Source organism: Camelus dromedarius, chromosome 18, assembly GCF_036321535.1.
Source record: "Camelus dromedarius isolate mCamDro1 chromosome 18, mCamDro1.pat, whole genome shotgun sequence".
NCBI classification, from domain to species: domain Eukaryota; kingdom Metazoa; phylum Chordata; class Mammalia; order Artiodactyla; family Camelidae; genus Camelus; species Camelus dromedarius.
Genome location: NC_087453.1, coordinates 171,348 through 192,837, shown reverse-complemented (window position 1 = coordinate 192,837; position 21,490 = coordinate 171,348). Strand labels below are relative to the sequence as shown.

The 21,490-nt window shown below is 63.1% G+C and overlaps 2 protein-coding genes across 2 annotated transcripts; one reads left to right on the top strand and one right to left on the bottom strand.

Moving 5' to 3' along the window:
- Nucleotides 1-2,115: 2,115 nt before the first annotated feature.
- On the top strand, nucleotides 2,116-4,579 carry C18H20orf204 (chromosome 18 C20orf204 homolog). Its single transcript, XM_031433375.2, has 4 exons — nucleotides 2,116-2,241; nucleotides 3,586-3,861; nucleotides 3,951-4,103; nucleotides 4,275-4,579. Exons 1-4 carry the CDS (start codon nucleotides 2,239-2,241, stop codon nucleotides 4,485-4,487), a joined length of 645 nt encoding a protein of 214 aa, XP_031289235.1. The 5' UTR covers nucleotides 2,116-2,238; the 3' UTR covers nucleotides 4,488-4,579.
- An 8,700-nt stretch (nucleotides 4,580-13,279) lies between these two features.
- On the bottom strand, nucleotides 13,280-21,446 carry SOX18 (SRY-box transcription factor 18). Its single transcript, XM_031433357.2, has 2 exons — nucleotides 14,548-21,446; nucleotides 13,280-14,423 (listed from the first exon to the last, which is right to left on the bottom strand). Exons 1-2 carry the CDS (start codon nucleotides 14,903-14,905, stop codon nucleotides 13,612-13,614), a joined length of 1,170 nt encoding a protein of 389 aa, XP_031289217.2. The 5' UTR covers nucleotides 14,906-21,446; the 3' UTR covers nucleotides 13,280-13,611.
- Between the last annotated feature and the right edge of the window lie 44 nt (nucleotides 21,447-21,490).

The window sequence follows — 21,490 nt, the reverse complement described above, 5'->3', positions numbered from 1 at the left end:
TGTGGCCTGGGCTGTGCAGGGCTCAGGCTCACTTTCGAGGAGGCATCCTGCAGACAGCCTGCGCCCCACGGAGGACGCCCAAGGGAAGAAGGAGCCTCACTGAGGCTTTGTGGAGAAGGTGCTGGGGTCACGTTCTGGGGAGAGGCCGTGCCTTGGGGGCAGCAGGTGGCTGGCCCTCCTGGCGACTCCAGTCCGTGTCCCCTCCTCCCCCCGTGTGTGTGCTCTCCCCAGGGCGGGCAGAGGGCCCCATATCACAGGACTGCAGATGTGGGGGGTTTGCAGCCTCACTGAGAGCAGACAGGCCTGGCTCCCCGCAGTGCTACTGAGGACGTGAGTATGTGGGGAGTGAGTTTCTCCCATTTGCAGGTGAATTCATTTTTGCTAACTTATAATCAGCAGTTTTACCCTAAAGCACTTGTAACTGCTTCTCTCTAGACTGAAAGTGTATTCGTTACTTGGGAGCCTTGAGTGTGTTTTCATCATGTAAGGATGAGACTTTCTTGGGCTCTGGATCCTTGCATGTGTGTTTGGTTGGAAATAGCCAGTTCTCTTGGAAGGGCTGTGTTGGCCATGGTTGGAGACATGTGGCCAGAGGTCAGAGGTGGTCCAGAGGCTGTGGGCCACGGAGAAGAGGCGTAGATTGTCATGTGTGATAACAAGAAGGCCAGCTGGCTGTTGTTCCCACACATTCTCATAAGGAAAGGTCCCAGGGGGGCCCCTTGGTGCCTCATGGTGGGGTGAGCTCTCTCGTGGCGGCCAAGGTTGGGGTGCATACCCCTCCACGTCAGCACCTGGGGTGTGGGCATCTGTCCGGAGAGTGAGGGCCCTGCTGGGTCCACCTCCGATGTTCTGGCAGCCCCAAGGACAAGGCCAGCCCAGGACTGGACCAGACCGCCCTGTGTTGGGGTAGGAACTGCTGTTGCCCAGGCAGGCGACCTGGGCTGGGCCCCGCTCATATGGGCCGACTCTGGGGGTCCGTCCTGTCCTCACCCAGAGAGGCCAGTCCTGGGGAACCATGCTGGAGGGTCTTAGGTGTTTTCACTGAAACTTGGGAGTTTCCTTTGATCTCTGGTGGTGGGGGGAGGGATCCCGCCCCTTACACTGAAGAGTGAGCCCTGAAGAGTTTAGAAGCTTGAAAGCCAGCCTGTCCCTATCAGATGTGGAAACTGAGGCCTAGGAAGGGGCAGTGACTTGGCTGCGGCCACAAGGCAGCTGTGCCCTGAGTCGGGTGTGGCTTCTGGGGGCACTTCCTCCAACCTCCAGTCAGGTGAGGCCACCCGTGGGGCCTCTGAGAAGTTCCTGAGCATCTGGATTGTCCAGGGAACGTCTCCTTTCTCCTTTGCCTGGGGTGCTTCCCTCAGCACCTTGAGGTGGCGGTTACATCTCTCTTCTCCCTGGGAAACACCCCTTAGCTTTTCTTCGGCTGCTGCTTTCCAGTCCCAGCTCAAGGCGAGCAGGTTCCTCGGCTTCCTTGCTCTGAGGCCTGGGGTGGGGAGGTTGGGGGGTTGGCTCCCTGCAAGCCCTTTTGGGCCAGTGGCCATGCCCACCTCCCCAGTGATAGACCCCTTAGTCCCTGCAGGGGTGAGTAGCAGGAGGCACCTCTGCAGTGCTGGGCCAGCGGGGAGCCTGGGAAGTCCCACGCCTGGGACCTGCTGGGGCAGGACCCCCCCCCCCCCCGCCCCATGGCAGGGGAGGGAGCTGAGGTTGGGGGGTTAAGTCCTGCTCACCTGGTTCTGCCTGAGGCCAGGTTCCTGGAAGAGACAGCACCTGCTGACCACTGAGGAAGGCCCCTGCCTCTCCTCCCCTCCCCCAGCAGCGGGGCCCTGCACTGCCCTCTGCTCACCCAACACGCTCCCCCTCCTCCCCCCTGGGCAGAGCAGATATCCCGGGTCTGATGGCTTAATCCAAGAGCCACTGGGTGGGAAGACAGCCCAGTGGGGCTGGGCTCCAGGGTCAGGTTAATTGAAGAAGCGATTGGATATGGGGTGGGGAGACGTTGGGGGCAGGGCTGGGATCCTGGGGCCTCCCTCTGCTCCCTCCCTTCTTTGCTCAGAGGAGCCAACTTCAAAAGCCTTGTCTGCCTGCCGCCCATCTGCACGCTTGTAGCCCGCCAGGGAGCCCTGGTGGCCCGGCTTGGAGCAGGACCTGGAGTGGCAGCTACACTCCCCACCTGAGGACCCCAGGTCATGTGCGAGGCCCTGTGGTGGGAGTGAGGGAGAGCCTGACCCTGAGAGGCCCATGGTGAGCAGCTGCGGGCTACTGGGGAGGGGGCTTACTCCGGCCAAGGGGCAGGGAGCCTGTGTGGCTGGGAGAGGCGCCCCACTGGGAAATCCCCCTGGGTTGCTGTCACTGAAGCCTGGCCCTGGGGGCCCTGGGGGCCCCTGCCTGGCCTTCCCACCACTGTTGAGAAGACTCCCTCCTGGTGCCAGACAGGCCTCCCCAGGACTCCCTGGTCAACCAGGCTGCCCCACTTGGACAGCACCTCCAGCATCTCCAGCTCTTGTCCTCACTGTGACCTCTGACCCTCAGCAGGCAGAGGGGCGACTCAGGGCGGGGGTGCGTGGGTTTCAAGACCTGGCCACAGCCAATTGCATCTGCTCTTCTGGGTGCCTCAGGCAGAAGCCCCCCCGCGGACTCCCAGCTCTCGTCCTGTGAGGTCAGGCTCCCCAGCCAGGGCTGGGAAGCAGAGTCGAGTCCTTGCCTGAGTCCTGAGTCTCACTGGGTTCACATGATTAATGTTCTGGTCACTGTGGAGTCCAGCCTGGGTGCTGGGAGCCGGGGACACGTGGCTCTTTCTCTTTGATGTTTGGGCTTGTGCTGAGGGTGGGTCTCTTCCCAGAGAGCCAGTTCCCTCCATTCTGGGGGAGGGGAGGTCTGCAAGTGGAATGTTTGGTGAGGCGTAACATGGCCCCTTCCGCCCTTAGCCTCGGGCTTTCCCCAGGCCTTCCCCTTCTGAAGGGGTGTGGCCTTGAGCTCTGAGCCCTCACCCCTGTCCTGGTTGGGTTGGGGGTGCTGCCCAGCGGTAGAAGGGAGCAGGTCTGTTCTGCTCTCCTGCAGCGAAGGCAGAGCAACAGCCGTGCAGCCACTGCCCAGGGCACCCAAGGCCCCGCAGTGTGCTGGGGATTAGGGTGCTCAGGGCCCAGCTCCGGTGGGGGTGGGTCAGGGCATGGCCGGGGCGAGGCTGTGCTGAGGGTACTTACTGCTATGGCTACCCCAGACCTAGCCAGCCCTGCCCTCCACAGGCCTGTGGGCACTAGAGCCCTCACACCTGTGCAGACCAGAGGTCCAGGTGCTCCTGCCCTGGGAAGCCTGTCTCTTTCCTGACCCCCAGCATTCACCCTGCGATCTCTGCATGAGTTGAGCTGTCCAGCGTGCAGACATTGTCCATCCTTCCCTAAACCTGCCAGACCCAGACCCACACCCAGAGCATTTGCTGCATGGCATGGTGATATCTCCATACCAGCTCACAGATTGTTCTGGGGTGGTCGGGGTGGGGTGGCCAAAGCACATTGCCTGGGGTGTTGCAGGAGGGAAGCCCCCTTCCACAGGCCTGGGTGCCCCACCCTGACCCGGTGTCCCTTGCAGGGGCCCCCCAAGCCTGCACTCTGGGCACTCCTGCTGGTGCTGCTGGGGACCACACAGGGCCGGGCCGGGCTCCGCACCTGCAGTGTCCCCGACGTGCTCCGCCACTACCGGGCGGTCATCTTCCAAGACCTGCAGGCCGCAGCGAGGTGGGTGGGGCCAGGGGCCGAAGGGACGGGGCTGGGCTCCAGACACCTCCATTTCGTTCAGAGAAACCTGACTGGAGCTGCGGCCTCCCGACGGCGGGGCCGGGTGGGAGCCTCCTGTGGGGCCCAGAAGGTATGGAGACACCCCCACCCAAGCCCTCCGTCCCCCTGAGGCCCCTTCACAGGGCTCGTCCTCCAGTTGCTTATTTCCTCCCCTCCCAGGAGCACAGCATCCTACTGTCCATCCTGTCCCTGGGTCGGACCCTACGTGGGGCGGTGGCCCGGGGCCGCCGTCGGGCACTGGAGAAAGTGGCATGGACTGTGGCCATGCGCACCGAGGCGGTGATGCAGCGCTACTGCTGGACGCTGCGCCAGGTGCGCGTCCCCGAGACCCCCATCCCATTCGCTCCCGCAGCCCCATGGCCTCACAGCCTGGGGGCGTGAGTCGGGCCCACACCGTGCTGCGACTCCCCCAAGGGCTGGACTAGAGGGCGGGTGGGCCTGGGGACCCTGCCCACTCCCTGACCGACGCGTCTCCGACAACAGAGCTGGCGGCCTCAGACGCGCCCTTCCCGGCGTCGAGGCGGCCGGAGGTGGCTCCTGCTACACGCCCTGGACGCCATCGCCACCTGCTGGGAGAAGCTCTTCGCACTGCGTGCAGCGGCCACGCAGCAGGGTGAAGAACGAGCGAGGCTGAGAACGAGCCTGACGGGGGCACAACCAACGCATCGAAGCCTGTGCTCCCCACAGAGCCCATGACCAGGAGACCCGATCCCACCTGGCCATGCTGGTCCCAGAAGGGCCCGCCCCCCTCGCCCCAAGGAGGCTCCGATAAATTGAGCTGGTGCTGCGGTCTGGTCTTCCCTTTCTTCACCTGCTCCTGTGGGGCCAGGCGGGGCTGGGCCGCCCCAGATCTGCACCTTGGTGGGGAGCGGGCCCTGGAGCCACCGACACACGTGGCGGGGGCCTGAGGAGACACTTTTCCTCCACACCTGGGCAGGGGCGGGAGCGGGGACAGTGCTCCCAGGCTCAGGCAGCAGGGGGCAGCTCGGGACCCTGGACGCGACTCCTGCTCAGTCCACGCCTCAGGCTTGGTGGAGGGGGGGTTCCCGCCACCCGGGGACTCCTGCCGCCCTAAAATGTGGCATATCCGGCCTGCTCCACTCTGGAATGGGGGAAGGGGTGGAAATGGAGGGGAGGGGAAGGCTGAGCTTTGTGCATTCAGAGCAAAACAACCGGATAAAGGAAATGGGCCTGAAGGGAAGCTGGGCCAGGCCGTTTCCTGCAGCCCCGGGAAGGGTGGCGGCAGCCCCCTCTGTGGGACTGGACAGGCTGGCCAGGGACACACTGGCTTGTGTCCTGGGACCCAATGTTTGCTTGGCGGGGTTGGGGGTCGCTAATCCCTGGACTCCCCCACGTGCAGCTGCATAGGCCTGGAGGGATGGCCCCCCTGTAATGAAAGCCTCTGGAGGAGAGGAGACAGTTGAGCAAGCAGAGCACCTGGCCAAAGGTGGAGGGCCTGGTGGACACAACACCTGTCATCACTCTTCTCCTTGACAGGTGGACGTACCCCGGAGGCACTCAAGCAGGCCTTCCCTCTGGGCTACCCCGCAGAACGAAGGCAGGCAGGAGGTGCAGAAAGGTCTTCCTGATGGAGCTGGCACAACTGCCCCGACCCAGCCCTGCTCTGTGTGTCAACATACGCAGTCTGTGCAGCAGGCATGACTGTTCTACAGACCAGGGAGCTGAGGCTCTGGGAGGTCACAGGACAGCCAGAAAGCTAAGAGCTGGGATGAGAGCCAGGCCCCAGCAGCGCTACACCGCACATGTGCCCTGGGCACAAAATGGGGTCCTCAGTGTGATTCAGTGACCTTATAGGCTCCCAGGCCACGAGGTACAGCTCACCTAGGGGGCCATGCTCTCTGAATGTGAGGGTGACGCCTGTGGTACGTACGTACGTACACACACACACACACACACACACCCGCACGGAGCATTCTCACAGCACTTGTGCTCCGCACACTCCCTGGTGTGGTCAGTGGGCTGTGGGGAAGGGCGCGCTGTGGGGGCTCCAGCTGGGGCTCGAGCATGTGAGGGGGGAGCTTGGCAGTGCCCGCCCAGCAGGGTCTAAGCCGAGGAGGGACGTCAGAGGCAGGGTTGAGTCAGATCCCTGTCCCTGCACTGTGCGTGGAGGTGGCGTGTGCAGGGGGCCTGTGTGGTGAGGTGGGGCTGAAGGAGGTGGGCCTGGACACGAAGGGGTGAGGGGAGGTCCAGCCAGCCCTAAGGTCCTGGCCTCAGACTCCACTTGGGAAACCCTGATGAGTGTGGTGAGGGGAGCAGGCCCATGCCTGATGGGCTACTCCCCTCGCTGGGCTCCCGCCAGGCAAGCCTTGGGGTGCAGTCAGGTGTCCAGCTAGGAGGTAAAAGGCCCACTCTGGTTGGGGCACAAGGCATGGCACAGCTGAGCTGGGCCTGGGGAAGGTCAGTAAGAGTCCACAGGCCTGGGTGCAGGGACTAGCTCCTGGCACTTGGGCCTGCCCTAGCCCGAGGGCCTGGGGGGAAGAGCATGCCTCTCCTAACAGCATCTGGATGTGGCTTCCAGGGCCGCCCCTCCATCCACCCATGCCTGAAGCAGGTGCAAACCAGCCACAGTTTTGGGGCAGCTGTGGGGAGGGGTGGGGCCTCAGAGTTATGGGTGGACAATCCCCATCTGAGTCCTGGGCTGCAGACACATGAGTGGACAAGATACTCCTGCACCCTGGCCCCACTGTTCCTTCCTGGGGGCTCCTGCCAGAGCTGCCCTAGAATGTGGATGTGAGTGAGTGTGTATGCGGCGTGTACGTGCAGGTGTGTGCAGGTGTGTGTGCTTGTGTGCGTGCACACACGGGTCCAGGCTCCCTGACCTGGCGCAGCCTCCTGCCTCCCGCCTCCCCTTGCCTGGCTGAGCTTCCCTCTCAGGCAGCCCCTCCTGATTTGTAACCCTGGTCTGCCCTGGGTGTGGGGGCTGGAGGCCTGTGGCCTGAGCTCTCAGAACCCAGTGTCCCCCACCCCCATCTCACTTCTAAGTTGTTCTCAGCACAACACCCCCCCCCCAACACACACAGTGTCCACCTTCTGCACCTTTTCTTGAGGCCTCAGTGCTGGGCAGAGGCTCTGCACATCTTGCCCAGTCCTGCTTCTGCCAATCCCCAGATGAGGGGCCAGCCTCTGTCCCCACATCTCAGAAACCATCTGCATCAGTCTCCTAGGGCTGCTGTATAACAAGCTGTGTGGCTTAACAATAGAAGTTTCTTCTCTCAAAGTTCTGCAGGCCAGACGTCCAGAATCAGGATCACTGACCTGAAATCTGGTGTTGCCGGGCTGTGCTCCCTCCAGGGGCTCCAGGGGAGCATCTGCTCTTGCTTCTTGCAGCTTCTGGTGGCTCCAAGTACTCCCTGGCTCGCAGCTACATTGCTCCGATGTCTGCCTCTTTCTTCTCTCTCTTACGAGCATCTTTGCCACTGGATTTAGGGCCACCTGGATGATCTCCTCACTTCAAGATCCTTAATCACATCTGTCAGGACCCTTTTTCCAAATAAGATCCTGCTTACAAGTTCTGGGAGGTGGATGTATCTCTGGGGCCGCCATTCAACCCACTTCAGCATCTTTCTTCATGCAGTTGGGAGCAGGGTGGGCTTCTGGCTTCTGGGACAAAGGTCACTTGTCCAGGCTGGGGACAGACCCGGTCTGGGGCAGGCGCAGAGCCACACTGAGCTGCTGAGAGACACAGAGACATGGGATGGGGGGGGAAGCTGGGGCCGCCCTGCTCAGACCCCATTAGAGGACTCAGAGGTGCCTGCTCCTCAGACTCCGACACCAGGGCACCCCGTGAGCTGCTCTGATGTTCACTGGCTGAAACTGACCAGAGCCGACAGACATGGAAGGAGACTAAACCGTAGGGACAGAGCCATTGGCCGTGGGGCCACGCAGGCCAGACTGTGGGGGTTGTGACCTGGTGGGCAGGCCCTGTCTTTCGAGGAATCGAGGCCTCGAGGCATCTGCCAGGCCTGGGTGCACTGCCCTCCCTGTCAAGAAAGGGGCCCGAGCCTGGTTCTTCCTCCGTAAAACGCTGTTTTTGGGGCACATGCGTGGTGGGGTTGTCCTAGCCCACACACGTGCCTTCTCAGCTGCTTCCATGGAGGTGGAGGGGTGGGGCCCAGAAGGAGGGGCTGTGCCAGGGTGGCAGATGGGGCCGCAGGGCACTGGCCAGGGAGCCAGACCCCCCATGTGCAGTGCCGCAGGGAGGGGCCAGGCAGGCTTTGAAGGGTAGTCTGGGTCCCACGACCTCCCCAGACTGGGAGCCTTTGAAAGAACATCTGGAACACGGGCGACAGGCTAACTAGTCTCTGGATTTGAAAACCAAAAAGTGAATCCCAACTTTGCCACTTGTGTGTTCCCCGTTCCTCACCCTGCTCCTCTCTCTCCCCACCCCCACCTCCCACCTCCGCCCCTTCCCAGGCTTCCAAGGGGCTGCAGGGTGGGGTCTGTGCCAGCCCAGAGTGCTGGCCCTTCTGAGGGCTGCAGACTGCCTTTGTCCTGCCCTAGGCCAGCTCCTGGGCTCCCCGGCACCTCCCCCTCCCCTCCCCCCTCCCCTCCCCCACTGGCCACCACCCTAGCCCCGCTGAGCACCAGGAGGTGGTGGGTGGTGGAGGGAAGGACCTGCCATGCCAGGCCCTGGAGGCGCACTTCCCATTTTCACGGAGCACGGCTGTGGGACAGGACGTGAGTTAGCCAGGACTTGCATCTGGTGCCGGGTGCTATGCGGGCCCTGGAGGAAACACCTGCACCTGACCTAAAAGGGCATCTGGCCCTTGCCTGCGAGCCCGAGTGTGGGGTCCCCCAGCCCCGCAGGCATGCAAGGAGGCGCCTGCCCCAGCTGTGGCTGACGCAGAAACAAAGAGGCTCCCACTCCAGGAAGCAAAGCAGAGACTCACGGGAGGGGGAATACCAGGTGTTGGAGACCATTGTCCCTGCCAGTGGCCTGCGGGACCCTGGGGGGCGTCCAGGCTCAGTCCCCATCCTGCCCCCTGCCTAGGAATAGACCCAGCTTTGTAAACACAGAAACAAACAACCAGTGTGCTCTGCCCCCCCCCCCCCCCAGTTAAAGTTGGGAAGAAGCAGCAGGGATCCTGCACCTGCTGAGTGAAATGAGCCCTTGTCTGGGGGGAAATGAGGAGGTCAGGACCTGGAGGCCGGACTCCCTGGGGTTGGGCGCTGGTCCTTGGGTCACCTCCGGCCTGGAGGGGCCCAGCTAGGCCTCCCTCCATGGCTCAGTTGTGGCTTGGGGGTGAGGCGGCCAGGACGCCCCGCCAGGTGAGCAGGCCTGTCCTCCTCAGCCCCAGCGTCCCCTCCCCTGCCCGGCCTGCGCGGGGCGCGAGGCCAGGGGTTCGGCTGCGGCCGGAGATAAGCGCCGCACCAGCCGCTGCTTCCTGCGCTTCCTCGCACCGCTGCTGCCGCGGGCCCCTTCCTGTTTTCTCGCGCGGGCGGGCTGGGGCGTGGGGATGGGGCGGGGTCGTGGGGAACAGGGCGGGGTCCTGTGATACTGGGCAGTGCCGGACTGAGCGCGGGACTGTGGGGCACACAGGGCGGGGTCGTGGGAGATAAAGCAAGGCTGGGCTTCCCTGGGAGGCTGAGCGCCGGTGCAGAAGTAGAGGGGGTGGGAGGAAGCTGAGCGGGGCCGTGCTCTGAAACACAAAGGAGGAATCCCAGTGCTCCCCCCTCCCCCCCGCCCAGTTCTGGGCAGGGAACTCGCACACACTTGGCCAAGACCCTCTGTGGACTGGACTGGAGCCTGCTCCTTGGGGCCCCTCCCCAGTCTGGAGTGAGCTGAGGATTGAGTCTTGGTGTTGGGGGCCTCGCTGGGGTTAGAGGTCAGCTGCTCTGACTTTCTTGGGTAACTGCTCCAGCATATGGATTTAAGGTACTTAACCTGTTTGCTCAGACTTAGAGATACGGATTTATGTTACTTTAATGAAAACACATCCACATAAAACCTTGCACAGGAATGTTCATAGGAACACTAATCACAGCAGCCAAAACGTGGAGACAACCTAACTGTCCTTCAGTTGACGAGTAGGTAAATGCAGTAAGGTTTCTCCACACAATGGAATATAATTCAGCCCTTAAAAGGGACAAAGTAGTGATTTATGCTACAACATGGATGAACCTTGAAGACATGATGCTCAGTAAGAGAAACCAGACTCAAAAGGGCGCTTACTGTGTGATTCCATTTATGTGGAACGTCCAGAACAGGCAAATCCACAGAGACAGAAAGCAGATTAGTGTTTCCCAGGGGCTGGGAGCAAGGAGGATGAGAACGAACAGCTAATGGAGATGAGTTTCTTTTTGGGCGTGATGGAGAAGCGCTAAAAACTAGTGGCCATAGTTGTGCAACCCTGTGAATATATTAAAACCTGATGAATTGTCCACTTAGAAGTGTATGTACGGGGAGAATGCAGCTCAGTGGTAGAGTGGGTGCTTGGCATGTACAAGGTCCTGGGTTCAATCCCCAGCACCTCCATGAAAAAGAACAATAAAAAAATAAATGAATGAATAAACCTAATTACCCCGCCCAAAACGAAGTATATGTAGGGTTTGTAGGATGTGAGCTGAGTGGCTGGACTGTCCAGTGTTTGTCCAGTTGAGTGGACAGTTGGGTCCCTCCTTACCCACCCAGCACAGTGTTACTGGGGTCGGTGTATGAGTGCAGCCTTGGTCCTGGTGTGGTGTGTGGCTGGTTGTGTGTGTGGTATTCCTGAGGGTGTCTGAAGTGATGACTGTGTCTACTAGGGAGAGAGGTAGACCCTACCTGCTTTCAGCAGCCCCTCCCTGACTTCCTCCTCAGGGTGGCTTGCTGGGGAGGGTTCAACACCTCAGCTCAGGTCACTCCAGGGCCAGGCTGGGTCCTGGGTGTGGGAGCTGGGGCTCATGCCAGGCAGGGCTGCTAGAACTTCCCGCCAGGAGCTAGGTCGCCTGGGTCTGTTCCTGGCGGGCCTGACTCAGCGGGAGCTGGGGGTGGGGACTTCCCTTCTCTGACCCTAAGGGAAGCAGGTGGGTGGAGCCAGGAGGGGGAGGGGGGGTAAGGGGACGCCTGACCCAGGGCTGGAACCAGCCAGGCCCTGGGGCCCTTGGTCCTGCCCAAGAGGGCTGTCCAGTCCAGCAGGGGTAGAGCCAGGTCCCTTGGGGAGCTCCCCAGGCAGGGTGTCCTGGGAGGGACCTACTGAAAACAGCCACCCTCTGTGAGTGTGCACACGTGTCCTGGCCTGATCCTGCTCCTGGATGCCCCTAGCCCCAAATTGGGCCCCCCTGGGGGAAGGGCTTCTGGAGAGCAAGCCACTCTGCCCCTCCCTACTGGGGCGGTGCGGCCTGTGCCAGCCTGAGGTACCTTGTGGTCCCCATCCCCCAACCTGAGGGTGGGGTGAGGTGCTCAGAATGATGTTAGAAGATTGACCCACGAGAGACAGACAGCCACGTCTGCCTGTCTGCTGCCTTTCTCTGGGTGTGTCAGTGGGTGTCTCTGGGCTGGGGGCACAGGTGGGTCCAGGCAGGGAGGCCGTTCACATGGCCTAGGCTGTAGGAGAGGCTGGGCTGGTCCTCCCTTCCCCTGGCCTTGGCCTGGGGTTGGGTGGGTAGGGTGAGGGGATGGGAGGATCCACACCTGGGGCAGAGGTTCCTAGACTCTGGCTGTGATGGTCCCATCCTGCAGAGGCTGTCCCCATGGCGGTGGGGGGTGGACCCCCAGGATCCAAGGAGTGGGTCACCCAGCCCCTCACCAGGGGCTGGCCCAGAGTGGGAGTTGGGGGCCCTGAGCTGGGTGTGTGCACTCTTGAGTGCTGGGGGCCTTCATGCTCGAGTCCAGGACTCAGCATTGGTGCCTCAGAGCCCCCCATGACGGATGTGGCTGGATGGACCACCCTCATCCCTTTGTGCCTCATTCCTGCCCCCTCCTGTGGACCAGCCCTGTCCTTGGTGTCTGTGGGCTGTTTCTGTCTTTCCCTCTGCCCGCCCAGGACTGCTCTCTCCACCTCCGAATCCATATCCTGCCCTCCTCAGCTTGGTTGTTTCTGTCCCTGTATGTGTGTCTTACTGTGTCCCTTTGTCTTTGAGGTTTCTGGGTCCTGCTCACAAAGGGATGGGGGATAGGGGCCCAGGTGCCACTCGCCACTCTCCCACTCCGCCAGCTGAGGTGTGGGGCTTGTGAGTTAACACAGAGCTGATGTCACCTGGTCTCTGAGAGGCAGGACACCTATAGAAACAGCCCCACACCCAGTTCACCTCTCCACACGCTCAGGCAGCAGGCCCACGTGCATGGACATCCAGGCTTACACACAAGCACTTGCACACCCATGTGCACACACACAGCCTCAGACACACTCGGTGTCACACGGTCACCCTGATGGCTGGGCATGATGAGTCACACGGTCACACTGTCGCCACAACACAGCCATGCTTGGAGCCTCATGTGCTCACACGTGTCATCAGATTCAGGCTCACTGCGGGCCCAGAGCAGCACACAGCACCTCCGTGTCTCAGTGACCCAAATCCCAGGGGAAAGCACTGCACATCGGGGTTGTCAGAGGTCAGCTGGACCCCATATGCTATGGGGGGGTGGGAGCCGGGACTGAGGGACACATGACCCCGCCTCTTGGCTGAGAAGACCTGTCGGGCCCTGAGACATGTGTGAGTGTGCAGAGGGCTCACTCAGGACCCCGTCCCAGGAAAGAAGAATCGCCCAAGATGATTGTTGTGAACTTCCCCTGTGCCCACGGGCTCCCTAGTGAGGGGGACCAAGGAGGCACGTGGAAAGAGGGTGTCCAGTCCTGCTGGGGGGGTGGGGCCAAAGGGCAGTGTGATGTGTTTCAGGGTAGGAAGCTTGAGATGTGAGGCCTGAGCCCCTTGCTCTGGTCAACGACTCTGTGTCTCTGGGCAGAGCCTGGACAGATCACCCTGGGGAGCATCGTGGGTTTGTCATGGTGCTGCCCTCTCTGGGGACACTAGGTTGAGACTGATGGATGGGGGCCCTAGGATGTCATGTCTACATACAAGGTCAACCCCTCCAGCCTCCTTGGGAGAGAAGCACTGTCAGGGCAGTAGGGCAGAGGGGCAGTCGCTGGGCTTGAAGGAAGTTCTAAGGAGGAGATGAGGAGAATGAGACCTGGGTAGGGGGTGAAACAGGAGGGGAATGAGGGCTGGGAGGGTGCGGGGCGGGGGCCCACAATTCCTGCCTCCCACCCACTCTGTCTAGGGTAGAGTCCTGTAAGGATGGAGCAGTGCGTGGTCCATGCTGGGAGTTGGGCTCTCTGAGGGAGATCTGGAGGGAAGGACACGTACAGGGCCCTTGGGGGGAGTGTTCCTCCCTCCCTGACAACCACAGACACGGGAGTTCAGAGGAAAATGTGGCGCTTTATCGTGGCCGCGCCTGGCCCCAGGGGACCCAACTCCCAGCTCTTGCTTTACAGCAAACGTTATTTTAAAAGCCCCGCTACATTGGTGCTTTGGATCACTGAAACCTCTTGGGAGAAAAGGTTTAAAAGTTTAATTAAAAATTAAATATATTGTTTTCTGTATATAAAAAAAGTAAAGTAAAAAATACAGCCTGGTTCTGGAAAATACACTGCAAGAAAAGGATGAGGCGCTTCAAAAACTTAACCTGTCCTAGGCCTGGGCTTCCTGGGAGAGCCCTGGGACAAGTGGGAGCCACCCCTGTGGGCCGCCCTGGGCGGGTGGCCAAGCACCAACCTCGCTGGTTCCCGCGGGCCTGCTACAAGCAGCGGCGTTAGACACCTGTGAGAGAGACAGAGTGGTGATGCACGGCGACACCAGCGCGCGCCGGGCGGCCGGCGGCCTAGCCGGAGATGCACGCGCTGTAGTAGACGGCAGAGCTGGCGTCGGACAGCGCAGCGATCAGGCTGCTCTCCTCCGGGCAGGACATGGCGCGCGGGCCCAGCTTGGCCAGCGCCACGTGGTACGGGAGCCCGGCGGCATCGGGTCGAGTCCGGCTGCAGTTGAGGTACTGGTCGAACTCGGTGAGGTCCACGTCGGCCCACAGGTCGGCGGTGGGACCCAGCGGCTCGGCGCCCTCCAGCGGCGGGGCCTCGGGCGGCGGGGACAGCGGGCCGGGGTACGGGCTCGGGCCGGGCGCGCCCAGGGCGCCGTAGTAGAGGCCGGAGAGCGGCGCGGCGGGGGCGGGCGCGGTCCTGAGCGCCTCGGCCAGGGGCGCCCCGTAGCAGCCGCCCGGGTCCCGGGGCAACTCGGCGGTGGCGTAGGGCGCGCGGAAGGGTCGCAGCGCGCAGTCCTCGGGCACCGCAGGCGGAGGGAAGAAAGCGGCGTCGCCGGGCTCCAGGCCGTCCAGCGGCGAGCGCTCGGGCGTGGGCAGCCCCAGGCCGTCGAACTCAGCGCCCAACGGGGGCAGCTCGCGGAAGGCACGGGCTGCGCCAGTCGCCACGGGGAAGGGCTCGGGCGGCGGCGGCGGCGGCGGCGGCGCCAGGCCCGGGAGCAGGAGGCCGGGCTCCGGCCGCCGGGCCTTGCGCGCCTGCTTCTTGCGGCGCGGCCGGTACTTGTAGTTGGGGTGGTCGCGCAGGTGTTGCACACGCAGCCGTTCCGCCTCCTCCACGAAGGGCCGCTTCTCCACGGTGCTCAGCTCCTTCCACGCCTTGCCTGCGGGCCACCGGCGCGGGTCAGCAGGCTGCCGTCGGGCGGGCGGACGGCCGAGCGCAGCGTGTGCCCTGGCCCACCCCCGCGCGAGGTACCCCCGCCCAGCCTGCCCGCCCGCGCCACTCACCTAGCATCTTGCTGAGCACCGCGTTGTGCAGGTCCGGGTTCTGCTGTGCCAGCCGCTTGCGCTCGTCCTTCGCCCACACCATGAAGGCGTTCATGGGCCGCCGGATGCGTGACTCGTCAGCCGCCTGGCGCTCCCCGCGGCCGGCCGGGCTGAGGCCATAGCGCCCCGGCTCAGGGCTGCGCGGCGGGCTGCGCGGCGGGCTGGGCGGCGAAGCGGGCGCGGCGGGCGCGGCGAGGGCGGCGGGGGCGGCGGGGAGGCCGCGCTGCTCAGCGGCGGCCCCGGATCCCGGGGCCCATGCACAGTCGCGGCGGGCTGGCGGGTCGTCTTGTGCGCCGTAGCCGGGCGGCGATCTCTGCATTCCAGCTGGGCGCGGCTTGGTCGGAATGGAGCGCGGGAGCGCGGAGAGTGGGCGGCGGTCGGGGCGGCTGTGGCGACGGCGGTGGCCTCGCGCCGGGTGGGCACCCAGATATAGCGGCGCGGGGCCAATAGGCGGTGGGGCGGGCGGGCGGGGCGGGGCGGGCCGGGCCTAGGCTGCCCCCTCCTCCTGGGGGCTTCCTTTCTTCTCCGCCCGGTAGGATTCCGCTGTGGCCTCCTAGGCACGGCGACCCCAGCATCCTCCCCAAAGGAGAGACCCCCGAGTGGGAAAGGGCGGCTGATACGGCCTGAAACTTGGAAGGGGGTATGTTCATGGGGCTGTCAGACTTTCAGAGACGAGCTGCCCCCCACCCAGAGTCAGACCCCCGACCGGTAACTGGGGGAGGCTGCCTCCCCAATAGAGTCTAACTCCGAGGGCAGGACGCCTTGGGAAAAGTGCCCTGTGTCCTGGGGGAGCTGCCCTGGGGGAGCTGCCCTGGATAACCCCAGGGCGTCATGCTTCTCCATCCTCCAGCCACACGTGGAACTTGCAGCACTGGGGGCTTCGAGCCCCCGCAGGCCTGTTCATGGGGTTAAAGGGAAAGATGGTCTTGGCATGCCCCCGCCCCTACTCCCGAACTGATGGGAACCAGGTGGGCCACAGCTGAGTACCACTGGGAGGGAGAAGGTAGATGCTCTGGACCCATGCCAGAGCCAGAGGGGAGGGATCTAGAGTGGGTGGAGCCCCAGGTCCCACCCTCCTCCCCAGGGCCGGTTGGGACCAGTAGCAGCTGGGTTCCCCTGTGCAGCGGGGCCAGCGCTGCTGCAAAAGAGCAGGACTGGACCCCGGGTTCCGGCAGGTGGGGGGAAAGGGGCCATCAGACGTGGGAGGGTGTCCAGAGGAGCTTCCAGCCTCCTTGCAGTTGCCTCCCCACCAGGAGTCTGGGCTCCAGAAACTGCAGGGTCTCTCCTGGGGCAGTCTCCTTCCCAGTCCCCTCCTGCTGAGGGTGGTTCTGCTAGAGGTGGGACGAGTGCCCTCAGCAGCCCTGGGGAGGGATCAGTTTTCCCTCCCGCACATCCATTGGTAGCCTGGGAGGAGCCTCACCCCTCAAGTGCTGGGAGCTCCATGGTGCGTGGCCACGGGTGTCGGTGACCCTGGGTCTGTGTGGCCAGAGGCTCTCAGTACTCTGTCCCTGGTAGTCCCTTAAGGCCACATACAGTCAGTGCTTGTGAAGGGGGTGAGTCCCCTGTGGATCCTACAGCTCCCCCCTCCCATATCTGCTCCTGAGCTGTCCTGGGGAGAGGCCAGTGCCCCACAGGGGTTCTCACACGGACGCTGTTGGGTGTGCGCCCTGTCCCCAGGTCAGGTGTTTCACGTAGGGTTGGTCCCAGACTAGTTTCCAGATCTCCCAGGCCTGAGCGCCTAATTCACTGATTCAGCCCACGCTGGTGTACTGGGGCAGTCAAAGTGGCTTCTCTTGGGTCTAGAAGGGAAGACTGACTTTTTCTGGGAGGCAGGCAAGAATGGGGGGCCCTTGGGGACAGGTGTACAGGCCTCTGCCCCGGGGCCAGCTCCCCTTTGACCGCTGTGGGCGGCTGGGTGGGCCGAGCAGCCTGCAGGGATTGTGGGGAGACATGAGTGAGGAAGACTCATCACCCAAGGGGCGGGTGCTTAGCAGAGGTTACTTCTCCCTGCAGTCTTCTGGGTGTGGCCTGGGGACGCCAGGGACTGGTTCAGCCTGGGCAGCAGCTAACCTGGGATGAGGATCACTGGGTTTGGGAAGGAGGCCTCCAGGGTCCTCCACTGCTGCCCCCTACCGTGGGATGGAGTTTTGGTTCCCCTAGGGGCCCCTGACAGCCCAGAGTTGTTCAAGCTGGGAGCCTAGTGGTGGGCAGTGCCCAGAATTACCTAACCCCAGATGGCTCCAGCCCTCTTGGCTAAGCTGTGGGACTCAAGGGTCTGGCTGTCACGTCCTGTGGGCTGGGGCTGGGGCTGGGCAAGGCAAGGGCGAGCCTCCTGGGGTAACTCCTCATCTCTAGGTCAGGTACCCTCCCCTGTGTGCTGTCTGGCAGGGGTGCTAATGGTGGCTCTAGCCCACTGTCCAGACAGGAGAACGACGGGGTGGGAGCTGCAGTCAGGGTGGCCCTGACCTGGGAACCTCAGGGCCAAGGGTACTCCCCAGGGCTGCAGGAGGGCTGGCGAGGGTGGGGCCGGCTGTGCCTCAGAGGTGTGTGTCTGCATCTGCGTGTGGTCTGTGTGTATGTATCTGCCTGGGTGTGAGGGTGAGACTGGTCAGAGTCCCACTAGGAGCAGAATGGAGGCTGTGGCTCTCAATACCCACCATGGGAGGGTTCCCACGATTTCTCTGGCTGCCAAGCTGTGGCCCCCACTTCATCCACAGTGGAGGTGATTCAGAGTCTGGGGTGTTCCTATGTCTTCAGGATCACCTCAGGCTGGCCTGGTCCAGGTCTGTTGCCACCCACCCTTGAGGAGGCCCTGTCTGCAGCCCCCATCTCCCTGGACAGAAGGTGGTATGGAGGGCAAGCTTGCGCTGTGAGTGAGGGCTGGCCTGGGTGGCCAGTGGACACTGCTTTCCTGGCCCTCTGCCTACTGCCTCCCTCAGCCTAGACCAGACCCCCAGGCTCCAGGCAAAGCCCACAAAGGATGCTGGGAAATCCCTCAGTGACTCTGGGTGGGGGATTGGCTGGGCTCTGGGGGTGGCGGACCTCCCAGGCGCTGCCCGGGGCATAGACCTCACAGGATCCCACCCACCCAGCCCCGGCTGCTGCCGGAGTAGCTGGGGCTGGGACCAATTACTGAGTCCCACAGGGCTAGACCCTCCTGCTCCCAGAGGTGGGGGTGGGGTCCAGGTGGAGAGGACTCTCTGGTCTCCTGACACCTCAGCTCTGGAGCCAGGCTGCCCATTTCAGACCCTACCTTGTGGTCCTGGAGGCCAGGGCTCCAGGCCTAGCCTGGGTCCTCCTGCTCATCCTTGAGGCTGCGCCAAGGACTGGAGGAGGGCGGGGTGGGCATGAGGATTCTGGGGAGGCTGTCCAAAGGCCTAGAACCAAGCTGACACAGGTTTGTGCACAGTGCAGGCATGTCTCACAGGGGCAGGCCTGGTGCAGGTGGACCCTGGGGCTCGTGCCTGGGGACAGCGGACTTGCCTGGCCCCATGCCTTCCTGCTCTCAGTCCTGGGTGCTGGGCCTGGTGTGCAGAGAGCCGCTGGGCTTCCCAAGCACCATGGGCCTCACTCCTGGGAAAGAGCAGCTGGGGTAGAGCTGGAGAAAACTGGCACGGTGCCCACACTTGCCAGGCGGTAGCTCTCAAGAGTGCTGGGATCAGTGCACAATTTGCCCCTTTCCTGTGACCTGGGGGTCCCAGGCAGGGCTGGGTGTCTGTGTGCTCAGTGGTGGTCGGGCTGTTACTGTGGGCGTCTTGGCTGCATGGAGAGGACAGCGCAGTTGCAAGTATAGGGGTGTCGTGCAGGGGTGGGGTCTGCCTTTTGTGTTTGGCTAGCAGGACCAAGAATGGGGCTTCTCTGTGTGGGAGGGCACAGGGCCTGGTGGGTGTGGAGGCCCTGAACGCAGCATGTGTAAGGAGGCCCCCCAGTACGGTGGCCGCAGGGCAGATGAGCTGTGGACTGTCCAGTTCAGTCACTTGGGTGGGTCTCAGGTGTCACAGAGGCTGTTTCCAAATGCTGAGGATACTGTGCTGGACAAGAGTTGGGGTGTCCAGCTATGTGAGCCCCGGGGTGTTGGGGCCATGCGTGTCCTCGGGTGTTGCTGCGTCCTGTGTGGGCTCCGCTCGGTGCTCAGCGGGGGCTCCGTGGGAACAGGGGGGGGGGCCCAGGCTGCCCTAGGTTTCCACAGCAACAGCAGGGAGGAGCCAGGAAACACCAGCTCCGGAAGGAAGGCCGCAGCTGTGAGGAGGGAGCCGAGGGCCAGCCTGGCTGAGCAGGCGCCAGACACTCTGTCTGTCTAGTTGTCCGGCCCGGCTGGTCGGCCAGGCCCAGTGCCCCTGCCCCCACTCTGCCCCCCAGGCTCTCAGTCTGGGCTCCGGGGCAGCTGCTGGTGAGCCTGTCTTTATTCAGGTACCAGTGCCCGGGCCTGGGTCTGCAGGGGTCCTGGTCCCGCTGGAGTTGTGCCCTGGTCCCCCTTGGTGGCTCTTGGTGGAGCAGATGTGGCTCTCTGGGTGCCCTGCCTGGGGCCTGTGTTGACACACTTGGGTATCCCAGCCCCTACCCTGCCCATGCTACCCTACCCCTCCCTCTCCTGCCAGGCTCTGCTGACAGTCTGCATGTGCCCTGCAAATCCTGGGAAGAAGGAGCAGAGACCCCTTGGGGGGGGGGTTGTCACTGGCCCAAAAGGCCCTGGTGGGCACTGCAGTGTAGGGTTTTTTTGCTGGTGCCCTGGCTTTGGTAACAAATGGCTTTGATGACCCAAGCAGTTGGGGCTGCCAGATGGGCTGGGAGGCAGGCCTGTGTTCTTGGGGACCATCTACCCCTTCTCGCTTGGGGACAGGAATCATCCATCCTTCTGTTCCTCCATCCACTGGACACTGACCCACCACGGATTGGGCCCCATTCCAGGAGGTAGGGATTTGGCAGTGAGCAGAACAGACCCGAGTCCCTGCCCCTGCCCGTGGGAGAGAGACAATTAACACGTCCGCAAACAGGCCAGGATACTGGGTGCCAGGCTGCTGCCAGCTGTGGGGGAGAGGGGCCGTGTCAGGGTGCTCACTGCCTGTCCTTTCTTGAGGGGCTTGTGGGCCAACCCTGAAGGAAACATGTGAAAGAGATGAGAAGATACACGGGAAGTGTGTTTTTTTTGCAGGGGGAGCAGCATGGGCAAAGGTCCTGGGGCAGGGAAGTTTGCAGAAGGGAGGGGACGGCTGAGGGGCTATGTGGGGCCTGGGAGGGTCTTGCTTTCTGACCTGAGGAAGACTCTGACTCGAGTGGGTTTTGAGCAGAGCAGGGTATTCTCTGACTTAGCTCTCTACAGCTTCAGTACAGCTGCTACGTGGGGACCCTGTGCAGGCTGTAAGGGTGGACTCACCAACTCCCTGCCAGGAGAGAAGGGCAGGAGTCTGCTCTGGGATTGAGGCCTGGCCAAGGTGACCTCCCAAGGTCTGGCTCCTCCTTGGTGATCCGCCTCTCCCAGGAGTTTTCTTTGTCTCCCTCCGGAGGTCAGGGCCGGTGTGCCTGGACCCCTGGGGAGGCACTGCCTTAGGGACCCCTGTGAGTCAGATCGCCTGCTTTCACCGCAGCCCCTGGCCCTGCTGTCGCCTGGGGGGGCCCCTGGGGAGGGGGAGGGGAGGGTGGAGTGGCCGCCAGGCTGGCGGGCTGGCAGGGCAGGGAGGGCGGTGTTTCTGGGAATTGTGCAGGGGGAAGCGCATTGTTAGAGCTGCTGCTGGCCTCAGGGGGACAGGCCGCCTGCCTCCCGCCCCCAAGCGCTGCCTCTAGGGGAGGGAGCTGGGCCTGGGCCAAGGCTGTAGGCTGGGCTGGGGACTTTCCGAGAGGCTGCCCTGGGCGGGCCATTCTCCCCATTCTGCAGGCTGGGAGACTGAGGCCCAGAGAGAGGGCTGCTGTGCTGGCACATGGGACAGGGACTCTTGCTGGATCTAGTCCCCGGGGTCACTGCCCTGCCCGACCTCAGTGGCTGGGATCTGAGAGAGGCCTCAGTGGGGTTGGCTGGGGCCAGAACCCCACAGAGCCTCTGTGGTGGGGACCTGCAACCTCAGGGTGGGCTGGAGGGTCTGATGAAACGGGGTGCAGAAACAGCTGGGGGCCTGGGTTGGGGGACAGCTGTCCACGGGGTGGCAGGGGCTGGGTAGGGGTTTCCAGGGCTGCAAGAGCTCCCTGCCCCTGGGGCCAGGGGAAGAGGGGGTGGGGGCTCCATGTGAGTTTGGCAGCACTGGCCTTCCCACCGAGCCCCTTGCCTCAACCAGAAGGGAAGCATGGGTCCGACCTGCTGGGGTCACGGCTGGCTTTGGGCAGGTGAGCAGTCGGGGACACAAACAGAAAAATAAATGGCCTGACCTTCCGACATTTCCACGGACTGAGGACTGGGGAGGTGCTGGCCTCTGGGCTAAAGGTGCAGCCAATCCCATGTGTGACGGACCCCGAGGGTGTTGTTGGGGTGTCCCCAGGCCCCTGTTGGGGCTTTGTCTGCCCCTTCAGAGCTCCCAGGAACGGGCCAGGTCCCCTGCAGAGTGGGGCTCCTGCCAGCAGCCCCATATATCTCTCTCCGTAAAGGGGTCAAGTATGGAGGACCCTGCGGGAGGGGACACCACCCCTAAGGAGGCGCTGGGGCTGGGCGTCCACCCTGGGGGGATGGGGGCAGGAGTGGGGCTTCTACCAGTGCTTCTCGGACCGGTGTGGGAATGGAGGGGGCCCCCTGGCGGTGGGCCTGGGTGTGTCCAGGAGGGCTTGCTGGCAGAAGGAGACTGGTAGGTCTGGGAAGGTAAACTTGGCTGCCCAACCCCCGCGCCCCTGACGGCTCAGCCCCTGCTCCTTGCTGATCCCTCTTCACTTCTGACCTCTAATCGGAAGGCCCACCCCCCCCCCCACATGCTCATGGCTCAGT